At 47.8% G+C, this 26931-nt stretch overlaps 1 protein-coding gene across 3 annotated transcripts; it reads left to right on the top strand.

The window, feature by feature from the left end:
* The first annotated feature begins 56 nt into the window (after positions 1-56).
* Positions 57-26474, top strand: SH3YL1 (SH3 and SYLF domain containing 1). 3 transcript variants are annotated; one of them, XM_037048649.1, is made up of 10 exons: positions 57-171; positions 9638-9748; positions 11959-12072; positions 14194-14258; positions 16069-16181; positions 17025-17153; positions 18868-19036; positions 19840-19915; positions 22977-23033; positions 25719-26474. In XM_037048649.1, coding segments are annotated over exons 1-10 (1026 nt in total). In that variant the 5' UTR covers positions 57-170; the 3' UTR covers positions 25910-26474. The 3 variants fall into 3 exon arrangements, with proteins under 3 accessions (XP_036904544.1, XP_036904543.1, XP_036904545.1); XM_037048648.1 differs by lacking the exon at positions 57-171 and adding an exon at positions 2279-2348; XM_037048650.1 differs by lacking the exon at positions 57-171 and adding an exon at positions 7918-7995.
* Positions 26475-26931: the final 457 nt, after the last annotated feature.

Raw genomic sequence — 26931 nt, 5'->3', positions numbered from 1 at the left:
GTTGCCAGCCCCCGGGTCGAGCGCCTCCTGCCCCACGTTACCTATCTCAGGTGCGCGCCGCGGGGCCGTCCTTGAGCTGGGAGGCGGAGCCGGGAGGAGCGCGCCCTTCCTCTTCCTGGCTGGGCGTCCGCGGCTCGAGGGGCGCCGGAGCGGGCCGGGCTGGGGTCACAAGTGAGTACGGGCGTCGGCCGGGCCGCCGAACCTGTCCCGGAGTCGCGGCCTCCTCCTCCCCTTCCAGAAAAGTTTTGCTAGAGCGGGTCAGTGGTGAGAGAGAGGACGCTCCCGGGGCTTTCCGCGTGGCGCATCCCTGGACGCTGGTGGACCGGGAACTGTCACAAGTTAGGGGCGACATCCCTCGGTGCCCCCCCACCACAGCGCCTTGATTCGGGTCTCATCCCAGGTGTTCCGATTCACAGAATAGTTCTTCCTGAAGTTTTCATTTTAATGGTTGCAGTTTTTCTTATTTCTAAGTACCTAATATGTGAAAGGCCTCGGATTGGTGTCTTTTTCGTTCCAGTTTGCGTGGTGGTTTGGTTTTGGCGTGTGCTTGAGTCGTGGGGGCAGAAAGGTGGGGTGACGTGTGTGGTGGGGGTCCCCGAAGGAAAGGAAGCGAGACCCCGCCCTGAGCCAAACAGTCTGAAGCCTGAGAGCAGAAGAGCCGGCGCGGACCCCTTACGAGGTGGTGGCTCTCCCTTGTTGGAACAGGTAGAAACTGCTCCACTGGTACCTGACGATGAGAAAATGAGGTTCTCCCTATTGGGTGGAGACTTGCCATTCCCACTCCATTTCAACCAGTATTTCAGGGTCGCCACTGCTGCTGCCAAGGTTGGAAAGGACACAGGCCACACACTTGGGACCCTGCTCCCATCCGAGGGGCCCAGGAGTTGTCCTAGCAAGCTGTTCATCAGGATGGTAGGAAGCGCCCCGCAGAACTCCTAGGGGTGTTGGGCCCCTGTGGTGCGGCCGCTCTGGGGTCGCTGGAACGGTGGCCCCGTTGGAGATTACAGTAATCCGAACAAGTGAGAGCTTCGCCCTGCTCATCCTGTTTCAGGAGGGTTCATTATTTGGGTTACTAATGTCCTACTTAAACAAAATTTCTGTAGAATGTGCAAATACTACCCCTGATCTTTTGTGACATTGAAAAAAACAGTTTGAGAAATCTTGGCTCATCAAGGTCAATTCGGTGCTTTTATCCCATTTAGGAAATCATTGTTCTCAGGAGATTTCTCACTCTTTAGAAATAAGGGGGAAGTGGGGTGTTTCCAAAGGAAAGGAAGTTGATGCGGGTCAAAGGGAATGAGGACGGTGTGCCCGGCTGGTTGGTGGTGGTCATAGAAGTCCCCCGACACCTTGTCTTGCTGGCAGCACGACACTGGGCTTTTGTTATCTTGGGAAGATCCATTTTCACGCCAGCTGATCTGGCAGCATGGACACGTACCCCTGCTCCCAGCCAGGGTCATGTGAGCTTCAGTTTGGGGAGAGGGAAAGGTTTCCTTGCATTGGAAGCTCTGTTTCTCATCACTCCCTGCTCTCTGTCCCTGTCTGCACCTGGGGATGGGAAAAGCAGCCCTGGCCACAGGAACGTTTGCATTCAAATGATCAGTTTTGTTTAAAGTTTGAGTTAGGAATTTGGATTAGGAAAGTTAATGATCTGACCAGAGAGACCGGTTTTGATTTCTAGAACAGACAACTTGTCTCTTCAATCAAAGGAAGCAGTTATTCCAAGGATGAAAGATAAGAATTGGTTTCACAAACAATGGCCCTAGTTACCAGGCAGTGGGGTTTGTGGCTGATGTTCTACTAAAAGTTCTGAGCTAACTTTTAAAAGCCACTTTAAAGATAACATAGATGAAGTTTCTTTTGTTTTGGCTAGGCTTTAACTCATTCTAAATATTTCTTTGTACCATTTTAGTTTTTTTTTATTTTAGTTGGGATTTTATCAGTTTAGTGAGATAACTTCTATTTCATATAAACTTTAAGGTTTAATAATTTCATTAACATCTAATTAACAGAAATTCAGAAAGCCAAATTCCTAAACTTCTAGCCTTTACCTAGAGGTGCCCTTCCCATGACAGAGTGCACTGAGAAAAATAAAGGTGCCTGTTGGTGGGAGAAGGTCTGGGAGCCCTGCACTCCCCTGCCTCACTCCAGACCCTTGGCGGGAGGTGGATTGGGGACCATCAGTTTTCTCACCCCCACTGCAGTTTACTCCAAGTAGGGTTCTAATGTCCCCGTTTGCACCGCCCCCCCCCCCACCCCCCTGCCCTCAGCCTGAGCTCACTGTCTGTGATCAATGTGTGAATCATTTCCACAGCCTAAACCCATTTCCAGCTTTGGAGGTTTCCAAAGTAAGAGTTTTTCTCCCTACTATTTTATAAACTTCTCTTAAATAACCTTACTATAAAATTTTCCAAATATTTTAATTACTTTTTAAAGAAAACTTCACCTCTAAGTTTCTTAGCTTGAGGTTTGGCAGCTCTCTTCCTGCCGGGAGGAAACTTGAGTGTTTATAGAGAATTTGCTTTGGAATTCAGAAGACTTAGGACTTTTATGACTGTTCAGACACCTAGTACGATTTAGAGTTTAAGGGGCTTCTTCAGGTATGACCTCTGTCTCCACCACCTCGGCCACGTTCGATCAGGCATGCTCTGTACTTTGTGGGTGGTAGGGGTGGAGGGCAAGCCCTGACTGGGTGCCGAGAGCAGGGTTGCAGCTTACATCTACGTTGATAGTTGTAGGCTCTGACAGAAAGTCACTGTATGTAACTACGACCAGGCAGTATGATTTTATCACAAATTTAATGGAATCTGTACTATTCAAACAAGTTAGCCAGGTTCTTCCGTGGTTCAGCTGAGCACAGTGGTGTGTTCCCCGTGACCAGTCTTGCCAACGCCCATCCACAGTGACACGGGCTGGGCGGTGCCGAGACAGGGCTCTGCTCTGGCTGCTGGTCGGGCTCTGAGGCCTGCAGGCTCCCTGGCTGCTCACTGCCCACTCAGATCTGCTTTCAGTCGGCAGGCATCACTGACCCTGGGGGCGCTGCCAGTCCTTGCTGTGTTCACAAGGCCTGACCTTGCAGCTCCACGCAGCACAGCAGAGTTCCCTGTGAGCACCGCTGTGACCGCCCTTGGGCCTTGCAGCTGGAGGGACTCGGGGGCGAGCTGCCCTCATCCCGTCCGCTGGGCTGCCTGAGGGCTCCCGGAGCACTGCTCACTGGTGTCCTTGGTCGGGTATTTGGGTCCGAGCGTGTGTTTTGTGACATGGTCTTTCCTATAAGCCAGACCAGTCTCACTGGGGTCGTTCAATCTGGACCTCAGGAACCAAAAGTGCTGAGCCGCCTGTACGACCACCAGTCCTACGGGTGACACCAGCACCAAGAAGTAACAGGGAGACAACACAGGTGACTGCGCCATTCACTCTGATTTTATTAATGCAGGTTTAATCCGGATCCACACTAACCTAATAGTCCTAATCACTCAGAAACAATCAGTAATAGCATCACAGGAGAGGATCGAGGGGCACGAACCCGAGTCCCAGAGTCTCAGTCTTTGGTTCCAGTCTGCGGTGTGGTGGGCAAGGGAGCCTTCAGTATCTTATGAGGCAGCATCTCCAGAGCCAGGTCAGCAGTGGCACGAGTGAGGTCCTCTGTCCGGCGGGGCCAGGCTCTGGCCGCACCAGACCTCCGGCAGCAACGGCTGTCCGGGGATCAGCACTGCGTGGGGCAGCCCCTTGGTGCGTGGCGGTCTGCGGTCTCAGTGGTGGCTCTGAAGCCCACCTCCATTCTACCCATGTTCTCGGCACCCGACTGAGCTGGGAAATTCCGTGGCTCAGGGCCACGAGCCCCAGTGCTGGATCAGTAGGCGTGGCCTCCCTGCAGGCACATCTGTGTGCCCATATCTTGGGTGTGCCGCCCTGGCAGGCCTTTGGCTGGGCGCCTGGTGTGACTTAGGCAGCTGCCTTCTTGAACCAGAGTGCCCAGTGCCATGGCTGACCATGATTCAGCTGTCTTGGTTGACACTGAGTGGCGCCATCTTGCATTACAGGCTTTATCTTGTCTTGGTTGGCCCCACTCTGCAGGGTTTGTTTGGTCTTGTTCCCCCTTTCCGGGGAGGGCCCGGAAGGGACTCTCTCAGGGCAGGACACTAGCATCTGCAGCTTGCTTCCCTCCGGCCCTCCTGTCTCTCAAGGTCTGGGAAGTGCCACAGACGGAGGGGCAGGGGCACTCTGCTGCCGGCGAGCTCTCTTGTGGATCTGTCCGGTTTCCTTCTTAAACAGACCTTTCCTAGTTCCCACGGGGATTTAATTCCCAAAGCCACATAAATACTCTACCCATTTAACAAATATTTGTTGTCCCGTGACTACAGGCCATTATGGCTTGTGCTGGTGAAACCACAATTAACAAGGTAGTCCGTGTGCTCACATGCTAGTGAAGCTCAAGAGAAACAGCCACCCAGTCAGCCCACGGTGCAGCGGGCGTTCCCATGGGTGGGTCCTGCCTGCGGGGGAGACTGGGGAGACCCATCACGCTTGCATGTGTTTCATGGGAGACGCTCACCTGATTCTTGGGCTGAGCAGGTCACTGATGTTGGGGGTCTAGAATTTAGAGGAAGGTTAAAGAGTAGATGAAACTTGGAGAATCATCAGGCATAAATGGCACTTAAAGCCACAGGCCTGAGGCTGCAGAGAAGAGAGAGCCCTGGGGAGGGCCGGTGACCCTGAAGGGAGGCTGGCTGGTCAGAGTGCGCTTCCCTCTGTGGAGGCAGCTCAGGTGCCTGACGGCAGCCTCAGGTAGCATCTTAAACATAACGTGGCTGCTGCGTCCTACCTGGCCATGTCACCAGACCCGGGGCAGGTCTGTCCCTGCTCCTCAGGGCACTGAGTGTTGTGTGGGGGCTGAAGTGCAGAAACTGCCTGGCTGCCCCAGGAGAGTGATCCTGAGCCGGGAGCACCCTTCAGGACCGGGCCACCCTTCAGGACCCTGTCATGCCACCCGAATGCCCAGCAGTGGAGGTGGCCCTGCCAAGGTTTCAGTTCTGGGAGGGGCTGTGTCACATGGTTTCATGTGGAAGCAGCATTTAAAATGCATCTTGAGGAATATTTCAAGAGGTCAGAAGTTGGCAATATTTTTCCTTAAAGGGGTAGATAGGACATGTATTGGGCTTAAACTTCTGTGTTTTTTTTTTTATGAAAACTGAAACATCATTAAATATTTTTTTAAGATTTTATTTATTTTTAGACTTTATTGGGGAGGGGAAGAAGAAAGAGGGAGAGAAGCATCAATATGTGGTTGCCTCTCACACGCCCCCTACTGGGGACCTGGCCTGCAACCCAGGCATGTGCCCTGACTGGGAATTGAACCCGCAACCCTTTGGTTCTCATCCTGTGCTCAATCCACTGAGCCACACCAGCCAGGGTGAAATTTTTTTTAACACAAGTCTGCTGATGAGAAGACTAATCTTTATGGGAGGACATTTTGCAGCTCCTGGTTCAAATTGTTTCTTGTCATCAAAATAGGTCACAGAAGTCCAGCTGTTACTGCTGACCTAGGATGTGATTTTACCTATTTCATCTTTAAAAACGTGTTTTCCCACAACCTGTTATCTGTTTAACTTTTCAGCCACCAGACACATAGAAATGGTTCTTCCCTCCCAAGCCCAAGGTGGCTGGACTGGGCTGCAGGTTGCCCAACCTGCCACTCAGCGCCCAGGGCGCCCTCCCCACACTCAGGGTGAGCAGCAGGGCCCCCCCTTCGCAGTGGTGCCCCAACAAAGTGGGCGGCAAATGCCTACGTTTCCTCATAGGTTTTTAATGCACAGGGGTGGGCAGAGGCAGGTTCACAGTTGTTTGCATGGAAAACAATACAGGGGTAGACTGTGTTCACATGCACACAGCTGTGAGTAAACATACTTTTGCCCACCCCATGTGTGTGCACATGAATACTCTTGGGTGGTTCTTGTCATGGAGGTGGTCTTTTTCATGAAATGCGATAGAGCAGTCAATAAATTGTCTTGTAAATACACGTAAAAGCACTGGAGTCTTACTTCACATCCTAGACCAACATAAGGTGGAGGCGGCTCAGATATTTCATGTAAAGGAAAAGCTCTGGAAGGAAATGCAGAGTAGCAGCTGTGTCGCTTCTTAGTGAAGACCTTTGGCCACCATAGCAGATGGAAAGATGATTAAAACAGAAAGCCAGGAGAGACGGTGCTGAATCATAGTGATATAACTAAGGTAATACATGAAAAGGGTATGACACCAGAAAAATTGGCTGAGAACGTGGCCAGGAAATGTGCAAAACAGGAAAAGCGAACCAAAGGGGAGAAGCCCCTAGTACCCCCGAGTTCACTCAGGTGGCCTCGGGCACGGGGGCCATCCTTCTGGTGCCCGAGCTACTGCACAGCCACAGAGGCAGCGGGAACCCCCCGGCCATGTGTGTCCAGTGGTCCATCCTGCACTTGGGGAGTGCCTTAGAAAGCTATTCGGTGATGTCATGAAACCTTTAAGAAGTTGCATGTCCAACTCTTAAGTTCTCATCTCAGGGTAATCCCCATCCAACAGTGGATGGTAAAAGCCAGAAAGGGAGGCAGTCGCAAGAGGAATCGGTGGAATACGGAAATGCCAGCCGCAGAACCGGCTCTTTGGAGCCTGAACGCTTCCCCCCTTTGGTACAGTTCTGTTCATACTCCTCCTTTTTTACAATGTGCTTGTGCCATGATTTCTGATCACTTAAAACTATAGAAAGATTGTCATACTTGGGCCTTTTACAGTATTGATTTGGTGAGTAATTTTCCAACAATTCCTGGGTCTTTTATGGCTTGATTTTTGGCATTTTAAAATGTCGATAAATTTAGAGTTTATCTTTATGTAACATGAATCTGTGGATGAATCTTTCTTGTTTTTTCTTTTCCCCAAAAGACCACTATTGCTGCACGTAGAGCTTTGTCACAGTGATTCGAGGTGCTGTCTTTACCATTATTAAATCATCGCATACAGTGTATCTGGTCAGTTTCTGGGTTTTCTACTTTGTCACTTCGATTTTTCTGTTTACATCTGCACCTACAATCATCGGGGCTTTATCACAGAGCGCCTAGCAGAGCTTGTCCCCTCGTTGTTCTACCTTAACATATTTTTCCTCCTTTTTCTTGGTTGCTTATTTTTCCATATGAATTTGAGAATTAACTACTTTCTTTAGGTAAAACTCTTGTTAAGACTTAGAAGATGAATTTTATTTCATTAAGACAAAAAAGCAGAAAGATCATCATAAGAAAATTCAAAAGATAAGTGGCAAGCAGAAAACGAGCATTTGTAACTCACATTGTAGAAAAGGCGTTAATTCCTGTAATATGTAGATCAGTAAGACCCGGAGAAATGCCCCGTACACGGAGAGGAAGGCTGAAGAAGCTGTGACCCAGTTGACAAGACCATCAGCATAACTCGCCAGAGAAGACGGTGAACGCCCGCCAAGGGCTGGGGCGAAGGAAAGCGAAGCCCTCTGGAGTGGCCGGTCCCTGTAAACAATGGGAAACTGGGCACCGCATGAGGGGCGCGCCTGTCTTGGGGCGGCAGGCAAGTGGGTCCCAGGACATGGGTCCTGGGTGGATGGAAGAGATGGCGTGAGTTTGGGGAGGGTGTTTGCAAAGCAGATTTGGAGAACAGAGGGCATTAAAGAGACAAAAAGCGAATTGCACAGTGACAACCTGCCAGGTTCCCAACTTGTAGCAACCGCCCACTCTTACCAGCAAGGGGTGGGAGCGGGAAAATGCAATTCATAGGTAGGAGACAAATCAGTGAGAAGCAAACCCAAGAAGAACAGGCGTAATGCAATTAGACAAGGACGTAAGAGCACTTTGTACAATGTGCTCAAGGATTTAAAGAACATCATAAACATAATCAGCAAAATGGGGGAATGAAAATCGGCCAAGGGAACTTTCAGAGCCAGAGTCACAGTCTGCACAGTGAGGCGTTCGCTCGATGGGCTGAGCAGCAGGTTTTACAGTAAGTCTCCTGGTGTCTTTGCCCCCGAGTGGCTACCACAGAGGGACACGCTGGCTGTCACTGGAGGAGGGAGGGGCTTTGTTCTCTGGGGTCACACTACCTCAGGCTCAGGAAGGGCCAGGAGCTTTTTCAGAATAACCAGTCGCCTTCCCAAGCTTTCTGGGGCTTCTGATGGGTCCACCCCCGACCAGCAGACCCCTTGACGGGCCTGTACGGTCGCCCTTCTGGCTCACCTCCCCCTTCACTGGCTTGTCCCTCCCCATGTTTGTCCCTTCCCCGGGCATGTGGGGACACACCCATGGCTCCCTAGGGAGAGTATGAAGCTGGAACTTCCGGGGAAGCAAGCAGGCTCGTGCTCCTAATAACCTCAAGCAGACATCATTAAGTTCAATCATGTCTAGTTCCCTCTTCTTCCTTCCCTTAGTAATAACTAGCTACCTGCGCTCACACCCTGTCCTGGGACAGGGAAGGACCCGCCCCTTGTGCTCCTGAGCTGGAAGGGCCCTGTGAGCCTGGTCAGGAGCTTATGGTCCTCAGTGCAGGGGCCACATTCTGCCTCCCTGAAGCTACCCTTTTGGGATATTGATTTTAAGCTATTTACTAAGAAATGAGACCCAGAGAGAACTTTGCCCCCCACTTTCTTGCCCAAGAGGTTAGAGAAGCGCGCTTCCGGAAGGGAGACGCAGCCTTAGCCCAACTTCACTTAAGTGTGGTTGACAGACGGGCTTCCGGCGGGGCCTGTCAGCGGGGCGGCCCTGTGTCCCATTGTTTCAGGCTCGCCCAGCCAGGGTCTTTCTGCCATGAGTGTGCTCCCTCAGCCACCTGTGCATCGCCCGTCCTCACCTCCCAGACGTGATCCCCACCCCTACCCCGCACTCCGTCCCCCGAAATGTGGTGTTCCAGTGCTGCCCCAGTGTCTCGGGGACTTCCATGGAGTGTTCACACCCATGTGAGTCCCCCCCCCCAACACATGTTCCACCTGGACTTCCTCCTGTCACTGTCCCTGCTCGTTTGGTCGTCAGCCCAGCCAGAAGAAGTCAGAAAGTGGAAGGAAAAGTATTAGCAGTTTTTAGCTGCCACACAAGCAATATTTGAAGGCAAAGCGCTACACAAATGAATGCGAGCCTTGTGACTTGGAGAAATCCCTCAATTCCTGAGTGTCCCAGAATTTTACTAATAAGGAAAATCTACAAAGACAGTTCAAACATTTTGGGCAAAAGTAGCCAACTATATCAAATATTGTTATCTATTATAGTCAGTTATAAAATATATCTTTTTAAAATTCTTAATATTTTAATGTTTTTAGTAGTATTGAGGTGAGTTAAGAATTATGGGGAGAACCTACATAATTGCGAGATTGGACTAGATTGGACATAATTGGGAGATTGGAGAGATCCTTTAGAATCCCATGATTTTATAATTTCTGAGATGTTTAAGGGTTCCCTAACCTCCAAGTGGATTTAATTTATTAGGAATATAGAGGTGAAACAATGAATAATTGAGTATTTCCAGTTCATTTTCTGTGTCTGGTAGGGCATGATTTGTTAATACTTAATTGTGTATGGGAAAAATGAAATTACAGTAAATTTCTAACTTCTGCTTAGTAGATTTTTTGCATTAAAATCTTTTTTTAATGTTTTAGTGAATAACCCTATACCTTCCAATTTGAAATCAGAAGCAAAAAAGGCTGCTAAAATTCTAAGAGAATTCACAGAAATAACTTCCAGAAACGGACCTGATAAGATCATCCCTGGTAGGTAACTAAGATGTACACTGTTCACTTCTAAACTGTTCTGTGTTCTAACTTGGGCTTTGCCTTCCTTGACTTTCGGCCGCTGAGCCCCTGAGGGCTGCCAGTCCTCGGAGCACCTCCCTCCCTTGGCGGCGCCACCCACCCCCACTCCCTCGCCTGCCCCACGCCCTGTGCCCTCCACCTGGGCCGTTACCTGCACTCACCTGTCCTTGTCCTCCATGTCTGAGAACTTTACAAGCTGCCCTTGCAAATGCACTAGCTAATCTCAGAAACAAATTTTAACTTTTGTGTTATTTCTTTCTAGCTACTTACAGTTCAGAGTGATTTAGGAGGTCATTAATCAATGAGTCTCTAAACATCTGCACATCAGTGTTCCTGGGCTGTGAAAATAACTCCCCCAAACCTGCTGAATCAGACCCTCCCCCAAACCAGTGTTTCTGGGGCGCAGATTTTTGAGACCCTCCTGGTGTGATTCTCATGCAGTCAGGCCTGTGCCTAAGTCCCGGTCCCAGATGAGCCACCAGCAGTTATTTCTGAGGGGTGTTGCGTGGAACGTGCGCCACACCGGCGGAGACGCACGTGGGGACGTGGCCGGGCGGGCCGTGTGGCGGAGGAATCCCTCTCAGTGACCGCAGGGCCTGCCTCTGCTCCTGCGGTAACGAAGCTCAGCTTCTGGAGCAACACTTTCTGAAGCTATTTAACAGAATAGGCGTCCAAACATTTAAAAATTTGTTGTTTTCATGATGTTAATAATATTAATTATGGTTTGGGTTCAGCCACCATAAGAAAACAGGGCTTCGAAAACCCTGCCACTCCCAGTGCGGTGGGGGGGCTTCCTGGAAATCCAGGTCCTCAGGGCGCTCTGGCCCTCTGGGCGGGTGGGCTGCGCCCTCATTTTCACATGCTCTCCAGGGACTAGTGTGCACACGCAGGTGTGAGAGCACTCCTTTAGTACTTGAAAGCTCAACCAGAAAGACTGAACCTGAATTTTTGGTAACACTATTCCAAAGCATGAAATGTGTTCATCGTAAAACACATGCTTTTGCTGTGTCTGTGTTTCTAAATAGCAGTGGAACTAACTACCAAAGCTAAAAGTGAGACTGTCATGTGGGGTGCTGAGGGAGATTGCCAACCCGTGGTGGTAAAGATGAACCTACCTGACGTAGAGTTTAGCTCTCAACCTTGTCACAATGTGTCTATAACATTTTCAAGTGCGAAACTAAGCTGCACTTTGCTAGACTTCCACCTAAGAAGCCAGCTTTACTCACGAACCACTCCCCAGATGTTCTGCATAGAAAGTTCTTCATGTTCTCTGATGAAGTATCTTGGAGATTATGCATTAATGTGTTAATTTACATCTGGAAGTGATGTGCATAACTGTATCAGAAATTTAGTGTTTTTCTGGGGACACCTATGAAACCTTTTTCGTGTATTTGAGTAGTCTTTGGTTTGACATCCTTGACAGAACATTTAGCTGAAGTGATATTAAATTATGTTAAAAATAAAGTTGAGGTTCTAAAATGATTTCCACTGTTTAGTTTTTCATTGTCATTTGAAATACATAGTATTATGTAAATAAACCCAAAGAACAGTGAGGCTCTTTATGTATGTACTTCCCTGAAATGTGAATGGGCCAATATTTCATAAGTTGAATTCTATTTCCAGTGCACTCAAATACTATGACAGATCGTCTCGTAAAGTTAAAAATGTCTTAAAGTGCACAAACCACTACATTTTCCATTTCTGAGTCTGGATTTTCATAGTCATAAAAGGTGAACTGCGCAACTTCAAGGTCAAAGTTGTGCCGGGTCATTTCAGACTTTCTCCTTAGCACAAAGAAATTGCCATTTCTTTGAAAATACTGGCTTGTTATTTAAATTATGAATTGTGTTCCAAATTAATCAAAGTCTCCAATGATTTGTCCGGCCACTGGACCTCAGAGAAACCGCACCCAGACACGTCTCGTTTGCTCTTCAGTTGTGGGGTCTCTGAGCACCTACTGGGGTCACATCTGCAAAAGCAACAAGAAAGCCCAGGTGGGAGTCGCCACGGCCCACCAGTCCTGGGACTAGTTTCATTCGAGGCTCTGGGGCACCACTGGGCTTCGTGTGAGAACCAGGAATCTGCCCAGCACACGTGTGTGTGCACGCGCATGTGTGTGTGGAATCTGCTTACACCTGCTTACCTGTCCCTGTCTTTGACCCCGGCAGCCCACGTGATTGCCAAAGCCAAGGGCCTCGCGGTCCTGTCGGTGATCAAAGCAGGGTTCCTGGTGACCGCCCGAGGAGGCAGCGGGATCGTGCTGGCGCGTCTTCCCGATGGAAGTGAGTGGCGCTCCTTCAGGTGGGAGGCGGGGACTCCTCACTCCTTTCCCCAGTTTCCATGTGCACATGCTCCACCAGGAGAGTGGCAGGCTTCCCACGCCCCAAACGGTCGCCTCAAGGGCCCCTCTCTCTGCTCCTCTGAGGCACCAGATGGGACCCGGGTGGACCTGGCTTTGTCCGGCACACGTCTGTGGATCTGTCACAGAGCAGATACTAAACATGACAAAACTTGCATTCTGCTGTTAAATGTGAGTTCTTGTTCCTCAGTGTCATGGTACGACAGTTTCCTTCTGTTTCATGTACTTTTAGGAGGAAGTGGGAGCCATCAGGACACTTCCCCGGGCTCCTGCAGGAGTGGCTTTAACAAACTCCCCCAGAGCAGAATCATGTGGAGATCGATCTGGTTTTGTTCCACTTTCTGCCATGAAATCTATGGTTTTTCAGAGATGAAATCAAAGTATCTTTGCCTTGAATCCAAAGAACCAGCATTTCTAGTAATATTTATGTTTGTTTTTCTAAAGACTTTATTTCTTCATTTTAGAGAGGGGAAGGGAGGGAGAAAGAGAGGGAAAGAAACATCAACATGTGGTTGCCCTTTACGCACCTCCCTACTGGGGACCTGGCCTGCAACCCAGGCCTGTGCTCAACCCACGGAGCCACACCAGCCAGGCTGTGGCAATATTTAAAATGTATGTAGGTGTGCCCTGAACAGCTGAAATGCTTTTATACCAGTTTAATGCTTGCTGTTCGGTCACATAAGTGAACATGTCTCTGTGTAAAGACTACTTTTCATTAGACACCCAGTGGGACATTCGTTGATGGGAGCCACGTCCAGGTGTCTGTGGGCCCTGCCTTGGACCAGCAAGGCCAGGCCCACGGCTCCCCGAGAGCTTTCCCCAGAGAAGGGAGAGTCTCTCCAAAGCTGGGGCTCCGCTCGCAGGGCTCGGTCCCCAGCTGTGACACCAAAACAACGGGACTGTCTTCATCTCAAGCTCTGCCCAAGTTTGTATGGGCGGACTTCCCAGCTGCACGACCAGAGTGGGGGCATGTCCAGAGGGCGTCCCCACCAGGCAAGCCCACACCTGTGAAAAGTCCTCGGCCCTGGACAGGGCCACCCCGCACAGGTGCGGGGGGGTCCTTCCTACTGGGGTAAATACCCACATTTCTCCCCTATCTTGCCCAGTAGCCCCTGCACTGGGTCGTTTGAAAGCTGCCCAAAAGAGGCACAGAAAATTCCCGGGTCCCTGCTGGGTGGGGCGGAGACAATTCCTAACCCAGGAAATGGGAGATCACTTTGGTGGTGTCACAGACACTAACTTCTGTGATCAAAACTCCTCTAAACCGAGCAGGTCCGTGCTGGACACACCCGAGCAACACTCACCATCTGGTACATGTGCAGGGAGGACAGTGGGTTTAGAAGCTAATAAGCATTGAAGGAAATTGCTTTATCTGGACAGTTTCGCCCTCCCCCAACCAAGTTCATGTTTGCTTCTGGGCTTGTTTTGCCTGTTTCCAGATCAGAAAAAATAAGCCTGCAGTAGTCCTGCAGTGTTCTATGTCATGGCAAATGGAAAGCACTTAGTTTCCAATTGTAAGGGAATTCATTTTACTGGAAACTCAACCTGACTTTACAGCCCGTTTCCTGTGCTTCTCCTGGGGACAAGGCCGTCAGAACAGCTTTGCCCTCGGAAACGCAGAACAGGGACACGGTGGCAGTGTTACCCCTACGAGCGAGCGGCTGTGTCAGCTCTTTCAAGCCTTTGCTCTCATGTCTGTAATAAAAATCTAAGTGAAGACTAGAATTACTGCTCAATTATCTTGTAAAACAATATAAAATACTGATTGTTGAAATTATCCAATGCTATCTATTTTTAGTTGGGGAGAATTCAATAGCTTGGTGTTAGGCATCTTTACTGAGGAAGGTTAGACAACATGGACTTGTGAGTCTACCTTTCACATTTTTTAAATTAAAAATTATATATAAAGAACATTTAAAAACATAGAGGAAAATGCCGAATTTTTATTGTTTTGAAAAGAGGCGCACTCACTCTCGTGTTAGCATCTTCCCTCCAACACCCACGCGGTGGTTTAATGGAGGAGTAACGTGTTTCTCTCCGCCAGAATGGTCCGCACCCTCGGCCATCGGGATCGCGGGGCTCGGCGGGGGATTCGAGGTCGGAATTGAGGTGAGTGGCAGATGTCACACACACCATCTTCTTTTCTCCAAAAGCAATGGAAACTGGACACGTGAAAGTGAGAGGTTTCCTCCTGTTCTTCTCTTACCACCTGTGGAAATGGTTCCCTGATTCCCCCAACTCTCTACCTAAAACTGTCCACTGCTGCCATTTTTCCTCCTTTTCTCTCCTTTAGAGTAGAATGTGTTTCTTTCATTGCGTTTCCATCTTTAGCACATCTGTAGAACCGACGGGCTCAAACCTGGCATACACCTGGCAGTTCACGGCTTATTTTTCTCCTTGGTGGGCTCAGTTAGTGCACCGGTGTGATGGCCTGATGCTGCGTCGGCACTTGTGGCAAAATCCAGTTTTGTTACGTTTGATACTCAAGTTCCTTCAGATTCACCAGATGGACAACTCAGCTCCTAAGCATTGAGGCTCCTTCTGGGCTGGACCAGACACTACACTTGGGCGCTCCTTTGCGGAGCTCCGGGGCGAGGGGTGGATCTTTCCTCTGCTGCTTCATCGCTCACGTGATGTCCCAACACCCTCAGACTGTTTTCTTCCCGATTCCAGTCCTTTCTTCCTGGGCAGCCGTCTCCTGAAGAGCACAGTGTGCTTCCCCCCTCCCGGCCCCTTCTGGCCACGGGGGCTAGTCTGGGGACCCCTCTGTCCGTGCCCCTCGGACTCCTCGAGGCTGAAATGGTCTTTGGGGTCTGTCTCAAAGAATATTCCTTTCTGAGTGGTGAGAGACTAAGTAATGGTGACGTCGGTGCAGTTGACACAGCAAAGACCAATGGGAGCATCGCCACAACAAGTCTGTGGGAACTGGATTTGGGGCCACAGTGCCTGTTAACAGCCTTGAAAGACAAGTACCTGTAAAATGTACACCCAGCATCCAGTAAATGTGATAGAAAGATTTAAAGTAAACATTCTATAAAGTGAGATGCTTGTGCATCCTCCCAAAGCAACGTGGCCCATTGTCTGAGGTGCAGGAGCCGACAGCAGCCCAGCCCCATCCAGCCGGCCCAGCCAGCCCAGCCAGCCCCTGCCCATGACTCTGCCCATGGCTCTGCCCTCGCCGAGGGTGCATCTGTGCAGGAACAGCCTGCAGCAGCATCAGTCGCTGAGGCGACAGGTGGGATTCAGACGGGGGTCTCTGTCGTGCGGCCACCCTGTCTCTCATTCAGCAGGCAACTACTTTCAATCAATCACTGCTCTGTTCTCACCATGGGCGCTGCCACAGCCGGCGAGTCTACAGAACAGATGCTTTCTCCACCCCACGTGCCTTGCAGGTTCCTGTCCCCCTGCTCGTTGCTTTTCCTTAGGGAATGAGGTGGGTGGGGGGCAGGCCCTCCGTGCGTCTCCCTGGTATTCTAGCCTCCGTGATGTAAACTGAGGCACACTGTGCCATGGACTGGTGCTGGCCCTCGGCCCTGCCGGGTTCTTTGGCTTGGCTTCCGGGGGTGTCTAGCGGCAGGCAGTCCTTTCTGTGTTTCCCACCCACCCTGTCTGACCTGTTCTGGTTCTGTGACGGTTCACGTAACCCCACTGACACTCTGTCACCAACTGCAGTAGGCAGTGGAGGGAACCCCAGCGAGGCACAGCAAAGCTCAGAGGGGTTGTGGTCCATCCTTATCAGAGGAGATATTGGTTACTTACGTCCTCATGTCAAAGTGAAAATGTGACTCTCACATTCTTTCTCTGTCTGCACTGAAGGGCTTACTGCAGTATACATAGTGGATGTGAGTTTTAATCTGCATGTATTTTAAATAATACTTAAATATGATTATTTTCAGATAGATGGGTTTCTGCATTTTAGGTCTCCGATCTGGTTATCATTTTGAACTACGGCCGAGCAGTAGAAGCTTTTGCGAAAGGCGGCAACCTGACCCTCGGAGGGAACTTCACTGTGGCAGTGGGGCCCCTGGGAAGGTGAGTTCTGGAAAGTGCACTTGACCAATGGGGCATAGAAGCGTTTTTAAAACTGTGTGTTGTTTAAAAATCTACGTATTGTTGTGCATCAGGAGGAAACTTGAGTCCAAATGAATCAACTCGTGGGAGGTTTGAGGTTGCTTACCAAAAAGAAGTTTACAAAAAATGGCCAGTGTGTTAAAATGAGAAGCTTTGCACACACAACAAGAAACAATATTCTGAAATGCAAGCCGTGGTATCTACTGGAATTTAATACAGAATCTACATCAAGCTTTGAAGGAGCCAAAGCAAGTTAAATTTGGTTACCTGGTAACGGGCCGCATTGATGAGGAGAGAAAAGGCTTTTTTCCAAACTGAATTATGAAAAATTGAAATGGCAGCGCTTTGCTGGGTGATGTTTCAAACACAGTGGGTTTCCCTTCTCTGTGGATGAAGCACTCCTCACGATCGCTGAGCAATTTGGAAATAATTTAGACCCAGACTGTTCGTAGAAGTCACACAGTGGTTCTGTTGGGACTATTTCTTTTATGGGACTTAAAATCTAAATCCCGTAAAAGTGCTCGGTGTGCGTGGAGTCCACAGGCCTGCACCCTGGGGGTGTGGCTCCCCGTTTAAGGAAAGGACGACATAGGGGAAGACCAAGCTCCCTGCGCCTCCTCTTCCACGTGGCCCCCGGATTCCGTGCTCCCAGACCCGCCCCTCCCCACCCCACCTCACACTCAGGAGGTGAGGCCAGCCGCAAGTGAAAGGTTATGCCCACTGCAGTCAGTCTTTCGGGTCAGAAGTCCGCTCTCCCCAGAGTGGTCGTCAGGGGCAGGACCCCTCACAAAGCCTGTTTTGCAGGAATTTAGAAGGAAACGTGGCCTTAAGAAGCTCTGCCGCCGTCTTTACGTATTGCAAGTCCAGAGGGCTCTTTGCCGGCATCAGTTTAGAAGGCAGCTACCTGATTGAAAGGAAAGAAACCAATCGAAAGTAAGTGCAAGCCAAATAATTTTCACTGATTTAAGAAACTGTTATGAGAAAATAATATTTCATAAATTTATATGGTAGTTCTCATGCATTTGCAGAGTACCTTTGTATATTCTTTTCTTAAGTCAGCATGTGGCTCCAAGTGTATAGTTCATTTAAAAATTCAATGCAAAATTATATGTACCTATAGAAAGTTTAGAAAACACAAAAAGTTAAACAGGGTGGGAAACTTTTTACCTGTCAAAGGTGATTCACATTCTGCATTGCTGCCTTCCAACATTTTCTAAGCATCGTTGTCTTCTGTTTTGCCATATGTCATTGTATCATAAGATTCCATCCTAAACCCTATTTTCCCACTTAACATTATAAGCACCATAAATGTAAGGTAGTGGCTACATAATATTCTACTGGTCAGATGTGTTATATTAGACATATTTCTCAAGCATCTCGAGGCACATGCCAAGCACAACTTGTGGTTCCGTCAGAATGTTTCTCACCGTGAGAGGTTTCCTGCTATTACGCTCTTTCTTCCACAAAGTAGACACCACTTTTGACTTAAAAAAAAAATGGATTTGGATGTATCCTAACAGGCCAAGAGGAACGTCCACTTTAAACGGGCATCTGGCTGATTTCCCCAAAGCGGCTCTTTGACATTTCCTCTAAAACGTGTCTGGTGGCCCAGAAAAAGGTAGAAATCTGAAACACACAGGACTTCTTCCGGAACCTGGAAGGGGTTCCTCCAGCTGTGAGCCTGCTGGAGCCGACGGGCCGTCCACAGCAGACAGACCCCCGCACCCCCGGCCAGTCCATGCAGGACCCAGCAGCACGTTGATAACACAGAACATAAACTAGAAAACAGGAGGAATGGGGGGGAAGAACAGGTGTGTGAAACTAACTCTTCATCATAGAAAGTCAAGGAGGACGTTTTTATTTCTGGTTTTATAAATTTGAGAAGTATAAGCTAAGCATGCATTTAGGAAGTTCTTATTTTAGCCCTTGGAAGACTTCCCAAAGTTCACCTGATTCTGGAGAAACCAAACCAAACATGCTAATCAGCCCCAGGGCCTCCACACGGAAGGCAGATCTCACCGAATTTCAAAGCCGATTTATACACCTAAAGGAATTACAAAGGCATATGCGTTGGCATAAAGCTTCAGGTTAGGGTTACTGAGAAAGTTCAAAAATAAAACCTGTGAAAATGGATGTGCTCGCAGGTGGGTTTACAAAAGTGTGGGCGTGTTTGTGCAGTGGAACCGTGGTTCTCAAACCTAATTTTTTCCGGAAACGGCTCAGGAAGCAATTTGTCCAAAAACCGGATCTCCTTGTCTGTCACCTGAGAGACACTCACCGGCCAGCACGAAAGGGTTGTTGGGGACAGTCGAAACCCGAAGGTTTGTCGGGCAGCAGACACATTCTTTCTGTGAACAACTTGGCTGACAACCAAATTGTTCGAGAACCAAGACCCTTCAGAACCGAGGTTTGACTGTGTGTGTGTGTGTGTGTGTGTGTGTGCATTTTCTAGTTTTTGTGCATCAATCTATTTCTGATGGTTGCCTCTAGAGATGAGCTTGGAGGGTGAATTCCGGGGCTGAACCTGGGTTTGTGGCTTGTATTTCTTGTTTGAAAAGTAGTTTACAAATGAATACACACACAGGATTTAACTCCAGAAACGATCTGTCTGCAAAAGAAATGTGCTTAATTTGATTTTTCTTCCTAGGTTTTATTGTCAAGATATTCGAGCCTATGACATCTTGTTTGGAGATACCCCACGGCCTGCTCAAGCGGAAGACCTTTATGACATTCTGGATTCCTTCACTGAAAAGTATGAAAACGAAGAGCAGCGAATCAACGCGAGGAAAGCGGCCCGGGAGCAGAGGCGGGCTTTGGTACCGTGGGCTTCTGCTTCTTGTAGCCACAGGGCACTTGTCGGTGTGGACCAGTCTGTCCTTAAGAACAGCTCCCTCGCGACCGCTAGCCTCCCTCGTAAAGTCACTGACATGGAGGCCTTGCAAAACCGTCCCACAGGCTTGACAGATTTCCAGGAGAAATGCAGTTTGTGTTCCGTGGCTGCCTTGCTCGGAGGGTAGAACTCTGTCACACCCATTACTGACACGAACCTTAGCTGCTGGTCTGGGGCCTGGAAGTGCGGGGTCCTCTAGTCCCCCAACATGCATCCAGTCACTTGTCCCGTCGCACAGAGTTTGAATTGTCACTGCCAGCCACCACGTTCGTGTACCTGCAGACATTGTCAGAGGTACCTGGACGAGGTGTGCTTCCTGTGACGAGGGCCCACCCCGCCACCACCCGTATATCGTCCTCCAGCCCAACTGAGTGTGGCCCAGAGCAGTGCATGTAAGTGTGAGGCAGCTTCACTAGTAGGTGCTGAGGTAGAAGCTGCCACGTGTGGTCATGAGGAGAAAATGCCTATGTGCTTTTAAGAACAGGGTTTTAATCTTTTTCCATTTTATTTATTTATCTTTAGAGGGGAAGGGAAGGAGCGAGGGAGAGAAATATCAATGTATGGTTGCCTCTTGTTCGTCCCCTGCTGGGAACTGGCCTGCAACCCAGGCCTGTGCCCTGACCAGGAGTCGAACTGCGGTTGTTTGGTTCGCAGGCCCGCACTCAATCCACTGAACTACACCAGCCAGGGCAGGGTTTTTAAATCATGTGTATTTTTTGTTCCTCCCAGGCTAAAGAATTGCCTCCAAAACCATCGTCCAGAACTCCGCAACCGGCGCAAAGCCAGCTGACCTCTGGCTCTCAGGGTAAATATTTTTGTTGCAATCCTAATGCAGTTATAATTAAACAAGTATTAAGTATTATTGTTAAGAAAAGGAGCTACATTGTTAAGCTTTACAGTCAAGTGAAAGAGCTAATGGGTGTTAGAGAAAAACAAATGCTTGGCCTCTTCTAAAGGCGTAAGACAAATTCTCGTTGCTGCTTGTTAGAACTTCTAGTGCCTTAGATGCTACTCCAATTTACAAAGAGGTGGGTCTTCAAAGTCAGTCTCATTTGCCATTTCTCCCAAAGATTGTTACCCTACTGGCATGAAATGGGAACAGATAAGCCTGTTTTTCTCATGTACTCATAGGTGTGTAGTTCTGAATATGGGTTTTGCCACACATCTTGGGAGCCCAGGACTTCGTGAGCTGGTTTTCACGTTGACACTGCTCCCATTTGGGCTTCACTCCTCTCCCCACCACTCACTCATTTTTACAATGGTCACTCTCAGGAGGCTGCTTTTCTTACAGCGAGGTCACCAGGGAGTGGCGGTTTATCGAAGTGGGTGAGGGTCCCCTGGATGAGCAGCAGTGCTCAGGAGACACCGTGCCAGCCAGGAGGAGAGGTGCACGTGTGCGGAAGTGGCCACGGTCCCTGGAAAGAAGCCTGGTGTCTGGGGAGAGCCCGGGAGTGAACCTGCCTCAGGAGAAGGCTTGTCTGGCATCCCAGTCTGCCCAGCTCCGGCCCGGCTCCAGGTCCCCGTCCCCCTGGATTCTGGCCATGCCCTTAGCCCACCTAAGTCAACCCTCCCAGGAGGGCAGACAGCAACGCCGCCAGGGAGGCGTGGATAACTTGACAGACACAGCCTCCAGACCTCTAGCTGCCAGAGCTGTTCTTTCTAAAGCTGATGCAGCCGAGAATGGGACAGGCTGTCTGCCCTGCCTTCCGTCCTTTTCCAGTGGTTGCCCTTTTTTTCCACTTGAGTAAGAAAAACCCAAATCATCCTGAGTCACACAGTGCTTCATGGTCCCCCGAAAAGTGAGAACAGGGGTTCGGTTTGAAGTGTGGATGCCAATAGAGTTGGTACATGGTCTGATGAGCAGCAAATAGTTTTGTTAACAAGGTGGTTTCCCTTGTATAGTATTATCATTAAATATTATTGTATCTTACATATTAATCACTGCTTATTATTTTAAAAATCACATAGCTATCAGCAAAACAAGTTATGGTAGTAATATTATAATATTTTATAAATACTTGAGTATTGTTGTTGTTTTGATGGTATATAACTGTGATTCTTTTTTTTATCTCTATCTCCAAAGGGACACAAAATAATTGTTATATTGATATAAAATACCTTCTTCTACCTCTATTTAGGTTTTTTAAAACATTTTATTTATTTATTTTTAGAGAGGGGAAGGGAGGGAGAAAGAGAGGGAGAGAAACATCAATGTGTGGTTGCCTCTCATGTGTCCCCTACTGAGGATCTGGCCCGCAACCCAGGCATGTGCCCTGACTGGGAATCGAACTGGCAGCCCTTCAGTTCCCAGGCCTGTGCTCAATCCACTGAGCCACATCAGCCATGGCTTTATTTACTTTTTATAAGAGTCAGTTTTCTTAGCACTTATATCTTTTAAAAAACAATTTAATGTTGAACCGCTCTGATGTTGAACTTATTTCTCATTGTAGAAATAAGAAATAGTCATTTCGTGAACATCAACTAATTTTAAAAGTCTCATATCATGTACTGATATGCATTTCAAATAGTTTTACTTTTGTTTAGTAAGTTAATAAGTTTGTAATATATTTAAGATTTTGATCAATTGTGTACAAATGATTACAGTAATAACTTAATCTATAAGAAATTATTTAGTAGAGCCTTGTATTTACTTAAAACAAAATTTAGAAAATGACTGTCTATACACATCTTTGTTGTAGAAACTGTTACATGGAAAATATAATATTTGGAGCATTGGAGACTTACTTCCGGCGTCTGTCATCAGTTTGGCTCAAATCAAGTCTCAGAAAATATGACATTAGCATATTAACATGAAATCTTTGGAACAGATGGCATGAAACATGATTTGAAGGTTACCAATGAATATTGCATACTTTCCCACTAAAAAAATGCTTGTTGATTTTCTTTAATGACTGATGGTGGGTATCACTATTTAGAGTCTTTTATCCAAAAAATGAGATATAATTATCTCATTTAAATAATTGATAATGGCCCTGGCTGGTGTGGCTCAGTAGGCTGAGCACAGGCCTGGGAACCAAAGGGTCATTGGTTCAATTCCCAGTCAGGGCACATGCCTGGGTAGTGGGCCAGGTCCCCAGTAGGGGGCACAAGAGAGGCAACCACACATTGATGTTTCTCTCCCTCTCTTTCTCTCTCCCTTCCCCTCTCTCCAAAAATAAATAAATAAAATCTTTTTAAAATTTTGATAATGACACGTGCTAAAAAGTACACCCTTTACAAAATCCATGTGGTGTTAAAAATGTTAGGTGTTGATTAAGAAATATACAAGTTTTCACAGGAACAAGTATAAAGGACACATGGACAAAAACTAAGGCCTAAGGGGGGGATGGGAGGGGGGATGGGGGAATGGGAGGGGGGATGGGAGGGGGATGGGAGGGGGATGGGAGGTGGGGAGCACTGGGGGGGGTGGGCTGGAATGAGAGTAAAAGACAGAAAACTGTACAGAACAATGATTAAATAAAAATATATATACAAGCAAGTGGATACATGCTATTTAAAAATTATTTTAGGAGTTAAGCAAGCATGGGAGTTCAAAGATCGTCGGCTTGGGGGTTGCAGGTTCTTCCTACTCAGATACTCTTGATCATTCGCTTGCAAAGGTGTCTGCGTTCGCCATGGCCCCACTGCAGGGCATGTGGGTGTCACACACGCAGTATCTGCCTTGTATTCGGTGTATTTTCTGGGTTAATTCAGTCATTCCCTCTTGATAAAACCAGGTAAAATAATGATATTTCTATCAATTGTAGGACTGAAGATACCTGCTTAGCGAGGCCAAGGTTTGGCATTCTTAGGTACTTTATAATCATGAAAGCTCTGAATGTTCCCTCTTGTTTTCTCTTTTTCAGGTAACAGAAGTGAACACAAACTCTACCCTGAACTTCCCAGCTGCCACGAGAGAGTTGGTAAATAAAAACATCTGTGTCCTTCTCAGCAACACAAACTCTACTCTGGCAGGGGGTGAAACACCTCTTTGATTTTTCAGGCTATCCATATTATTTTAAGAAATACTTGACTCTAAAAAAATGCTACGCTTTTCTTCTCACCCTTGCTTGAATTTGAGGCGATGGGAGTGATGTGGAAGCCGCCGAAGAAGCCCGAGCCCGCGGGGGGTGCGCTGCTGAGCGGGGCCCCAGGCCTGTGGGGGCGTGGCCGGGCGGCGGGGGCGTGGCCGGGCGGCGGGCGCTGGTCAGGGACCCGTCTCTGTCTGCTGACTGCGAAGTGCAGCTGCCTCCTTATTGATTTTCTCCGGGTTTGAGCCCCATGCATATCTTTAAGGAAAGTTTTGTTTTTCAAGTTCAAATATTTTTACTGTTATGGGGAACAACTGCATAAAACTTACTAGGATTTTCTACCGTAAAAATAGTCCTTCAATCTGTCTTTAATATTCTTTAGAAAATGTTCTCTGAAGGAATTCAGCAATCAGTTGGAGTTGTGAGTGGGACCCGGATCCAGGGCAGAGGTTAAACAGTTGTTAAATAGCAGATTTATTTTCCCACGTGTCTGTTGTCATGGCACCCAGAACCCCACCTTCTGGATTAACTGGTGGAGAATCGTGTAAATAGAATATCAAGTTAACCAGGCGCCCATCTTTTTAATTAAGAATATTTCAGGAATGCTTCTTAAGCCAAGCCCCTGAACAGAAGTCACGTCTTCCTGCTGGGTCGCGGGTTCAGGCCCTCCTTGCTCACGGCCCGGCTGCTCTGGCTGGGCCCCTGCTCCCGGCCCTTTTCGCAGGTGACTCCCTGAGAGCCCCGAGGGCCAGCGTGGAGTTTGCCCCCCTGCCCACCCCCCACCTGCCATGCCCGGCGGGGATGCCAAGGACTCAGGCGCGCTGAGAAAACTCTGCAAGATGAAGAAGAACATGCTTAGCTCTTCATGACTTACCAAAAAAATACTGAGTTTATGCTTTTGGAGCAAAAGAGGCTAACACATAGATGTTCATACCAAAGTAGCACATCTAGAGGTTTCGACTTTAAAGACTGTTAGGATTAGACTTGGACTTGGGGGTCCTGAGTGAAAGGGGTTCGTCAGCTTGACAAGGAGCTGACAAGTACAGGAGCTGAGTCGCTTGGGTCAGGGGCAGGTCCCCCGCAGGGACACTGAGGGGAAGGGGCCCAGTGATGGGATGTGGGGACCAGGACTCCCGTGCTCTGGTGCCTAATAAATACTAGAAATGTCTCTGAAAGGCACTGAGGGAAAGTGTTTGATGACAAGAAACAGAATCTTAGCAGGGCGCTGGAGGCAGAGCCCAGAAGTGGGACCCGAACACACGTTTTCTGCCCACGGCTGGCTGGTTGGTGGTTTTTGTGTTTGTATTTGAAGGCAGCGAAAGTTCAGTTGTACAAACTGCAGGACCTGGGTTAATATTAATAGGAAGTTATTTTAGTCCTTTCTCCAAAGATAAGGGATTTTGAAGGAAAAAGGGAAAACTTAAAATGCATTTTAAAATAAGCATTGCTTTGCTTTGCTGTGCTTTGTGAAAAGCAGTGTTGAAAGCAGGTGCACTCCTACCAGGACTTACCCATGTGGGTAAGAGCCACACCCCGGCCCCCGGCCCCCAGGCCCCCAGGCCCCCGGCCCCGACCCAGGCTGACGACCCATTTGGGCAGAACGCCTCTCGTGTGCTTGTCCAGTTGTTGTGAGGTTTGCACGGGGAGGGCTGCAGCACCGTCTTGGGTGGCCGCCCATTCAGTGTTTCCGTCGGTGGAGTTTAATTAAAGTGTTGGCCATTTTTGTTTCTTACAGGCCAAGTTCAGTTATTTTTATTACAATACTACAGGGTCAAATAAAGAACTGATTTTAGAATTTGCTTGTTTTCAGTGCATCTGTGCTTAGATGCAGTTAAGCCTGGAATTGCATGGTTCACACGCAGTTACATGGGACACAGAAATCAAATTCTGTGCAGTGAGTGCATGGAAGTCTCTTTATATTTTCATGAAGCTGCATAGTTTACGTTTAATGCCTTGTACTCATGTTAACCACTCAATTCTCAAAGTATTTTTCCTGATATAGTACATTAAATTCTACACATTGTGTCTAAGTTTTTGTTAAACATACGTAGGTCTGCTTCTTGATGTCATCATTTCAATATCATCTTCGTGTTGGGAGAAAGGACCAACAAGCCCAGAAATGGAAGTGGCCATGCAGTCTGGGGGCAGGGGTGCTGGTAAAGCAGCACAATGCACACGTCCGAGCCAGAACCCCGGTCAGTGGCCTCAGAGCAAACCCAGTGTCCCTCAGTCCCCTGTGGCAGCTGTGAGTTATGGAGCCACTGTGACTTCATGTTAAAATAGGAAAAATGCAAATAATAGTATCCCATAGGTCATTCACAAGTCAAACAGTAATAACCACAAATATTTGCTAAATGCATCGCTAAGTGCATAGCGGCACACAGTTGGCCCGGTGTGCACTCAGTAGGTGTTATCACCAAACATTTGCTCTTTGCCAGGAAGCAAAGCACGAGCGATGCTGTGGTGGAGGTCTGCCGGGCACCAGACCCCTCGGCCAGGCCTTCGCATTTCACCTGCACATGCTCCCCGTTCTTCCCGTGAAAGTGTGACTAACTTGAGCATTTCTTCCTGTTTTAGGCAATTCAAATCGGCCCATAGAAGTGACTGCACTGTACTCTTTCCAAGGACAACAGCCAGGGGATCTGAGTTTTCAGGCTGGAGACAAAATCACAGTCACGTCGAAGTCAGAGTCGCACTTCGACTGGTGGGAGGGGAAGCTTCGAGGTCAGACCGGCATTTTTCCAGCCAACTATGTGACCATGAATTAAAGTTTGTTATTTTCTTCTCTGAGAATTACAGAAAGTAATTATTTCCACGCTAACAGGATTTACTGTCCAGTTATGCAGTGTTTCGTGTAAGTTTAAAAATTTGACAAGAACAAGAAATAAAAGGCATCCAAATTGAATAGGATAAATGTGTATCTTTATGTAAAGGAATTTGTTTTTTCACCTGCAAATAAATGATTAACTTGCACATCTTTAAATGCTTTGTATTAATTTTATTACATATGCTATTTAATAGTTAAGATCCTCAATTTATATGGTCACAGTCCTTTTGTGTTTATTTTCAAACATCACTAAACATTTGATTTGGCAATGTATATGGTAACTGTTTATTTTAATTTAAGAATCTTGAGGGTACAGGTGAAAATACCAATACATTTGTTTCAATTTGCAAAAAAAGAGAAAATCAGCTTACATAGGGTAGCAGTAGTAATACTTAGAGCTGTAGGTGTTACCCAGGATATGAATCCTTAAAAATTATCTTTATACCTTTAAAGATTATGTATAGACATGCATAGTAGAAATGTACTATTACAAACATGTTCAGCTACTATGCACTTAAAAAGATGATACCCACTAATTTTTTCTTTATAAGGGTATGTTTGTTCATTTCTAGAAATAGAATCCAGTAGAAACCATTGACATGGTTTTTCTGTCCCTAAATAAAGGTTTTTTAAATGTAAAGCTAATGTCTTGATTCTGTTTTTCTCATGTTCTTTGTGCAAAGAAAGTGTGGGTCCTGTGGGTCATCTGCAGGTTAAAACCCGCCTCCGTGATCAGGCTCCCGAGCTGTTTGTAAAGCTTCACTGATGTATAATTGACAAATAAAAATGTAAAGTATTTAAAGGATACAACATGGTAATTTGATACACATATACATTGTGGAAGGGTTCCCACCAGTCAGCACACCCATCATCTCACATACTTACTGTTTTTTTCTCGGTGAGAACTGCTCTTTCAACCACGCCGGTTACGCAACACAGCATTATCAGCCGGGTCAGCACGCC

This window comes from Sturnira hondurensis, unplaced genomic scaffold, assembly GCF_014824575.4.
Source record: "Sturnira hondurensis isolate 20B ecotype Veracruz unplaced genomic scaffold, ASM1482457v3 Scaffold0006413, whole genome shotgun sequence".
In the NCBI taxonomy this organism is placed as follows: Eukaryota; Metazoa; Chordata; class Mammalia; order Chiroptera; family Phyllostomidae; genus Sturnira; species Sturnira hondurensis.
Note: the sequence above shows the minus strand (reverse complement) of the source record. Positions and strands in the feature narration are given on the sequence as shown.

Excerpts from the sequence above, each read along its gene's own strand:
- SH3YL1 (XM_037048648.1), top strand. The coding sequence starts at position 2,294 with ATGTGTGAATCATTTCCACAGCCTAAACCCATTTCCAGCTTTGGAGGT. Across the intron at positions 14,259-16,068 it reads GATTCGAGGTCGGAATTGAG|GTCTCCGATCTGGTTATCAT; the intron begins GTGAGTGGCAGA and ends TCTGCATTTTAG. Across the intron at positions 19,037-19,839 it reads GGGAGCAGAGGCGGGCTTTG|GCTAAAGAATTGCCTCCAAA; the intron begins GTACCGTGGGCT and ends TGTTCCTCCCAG.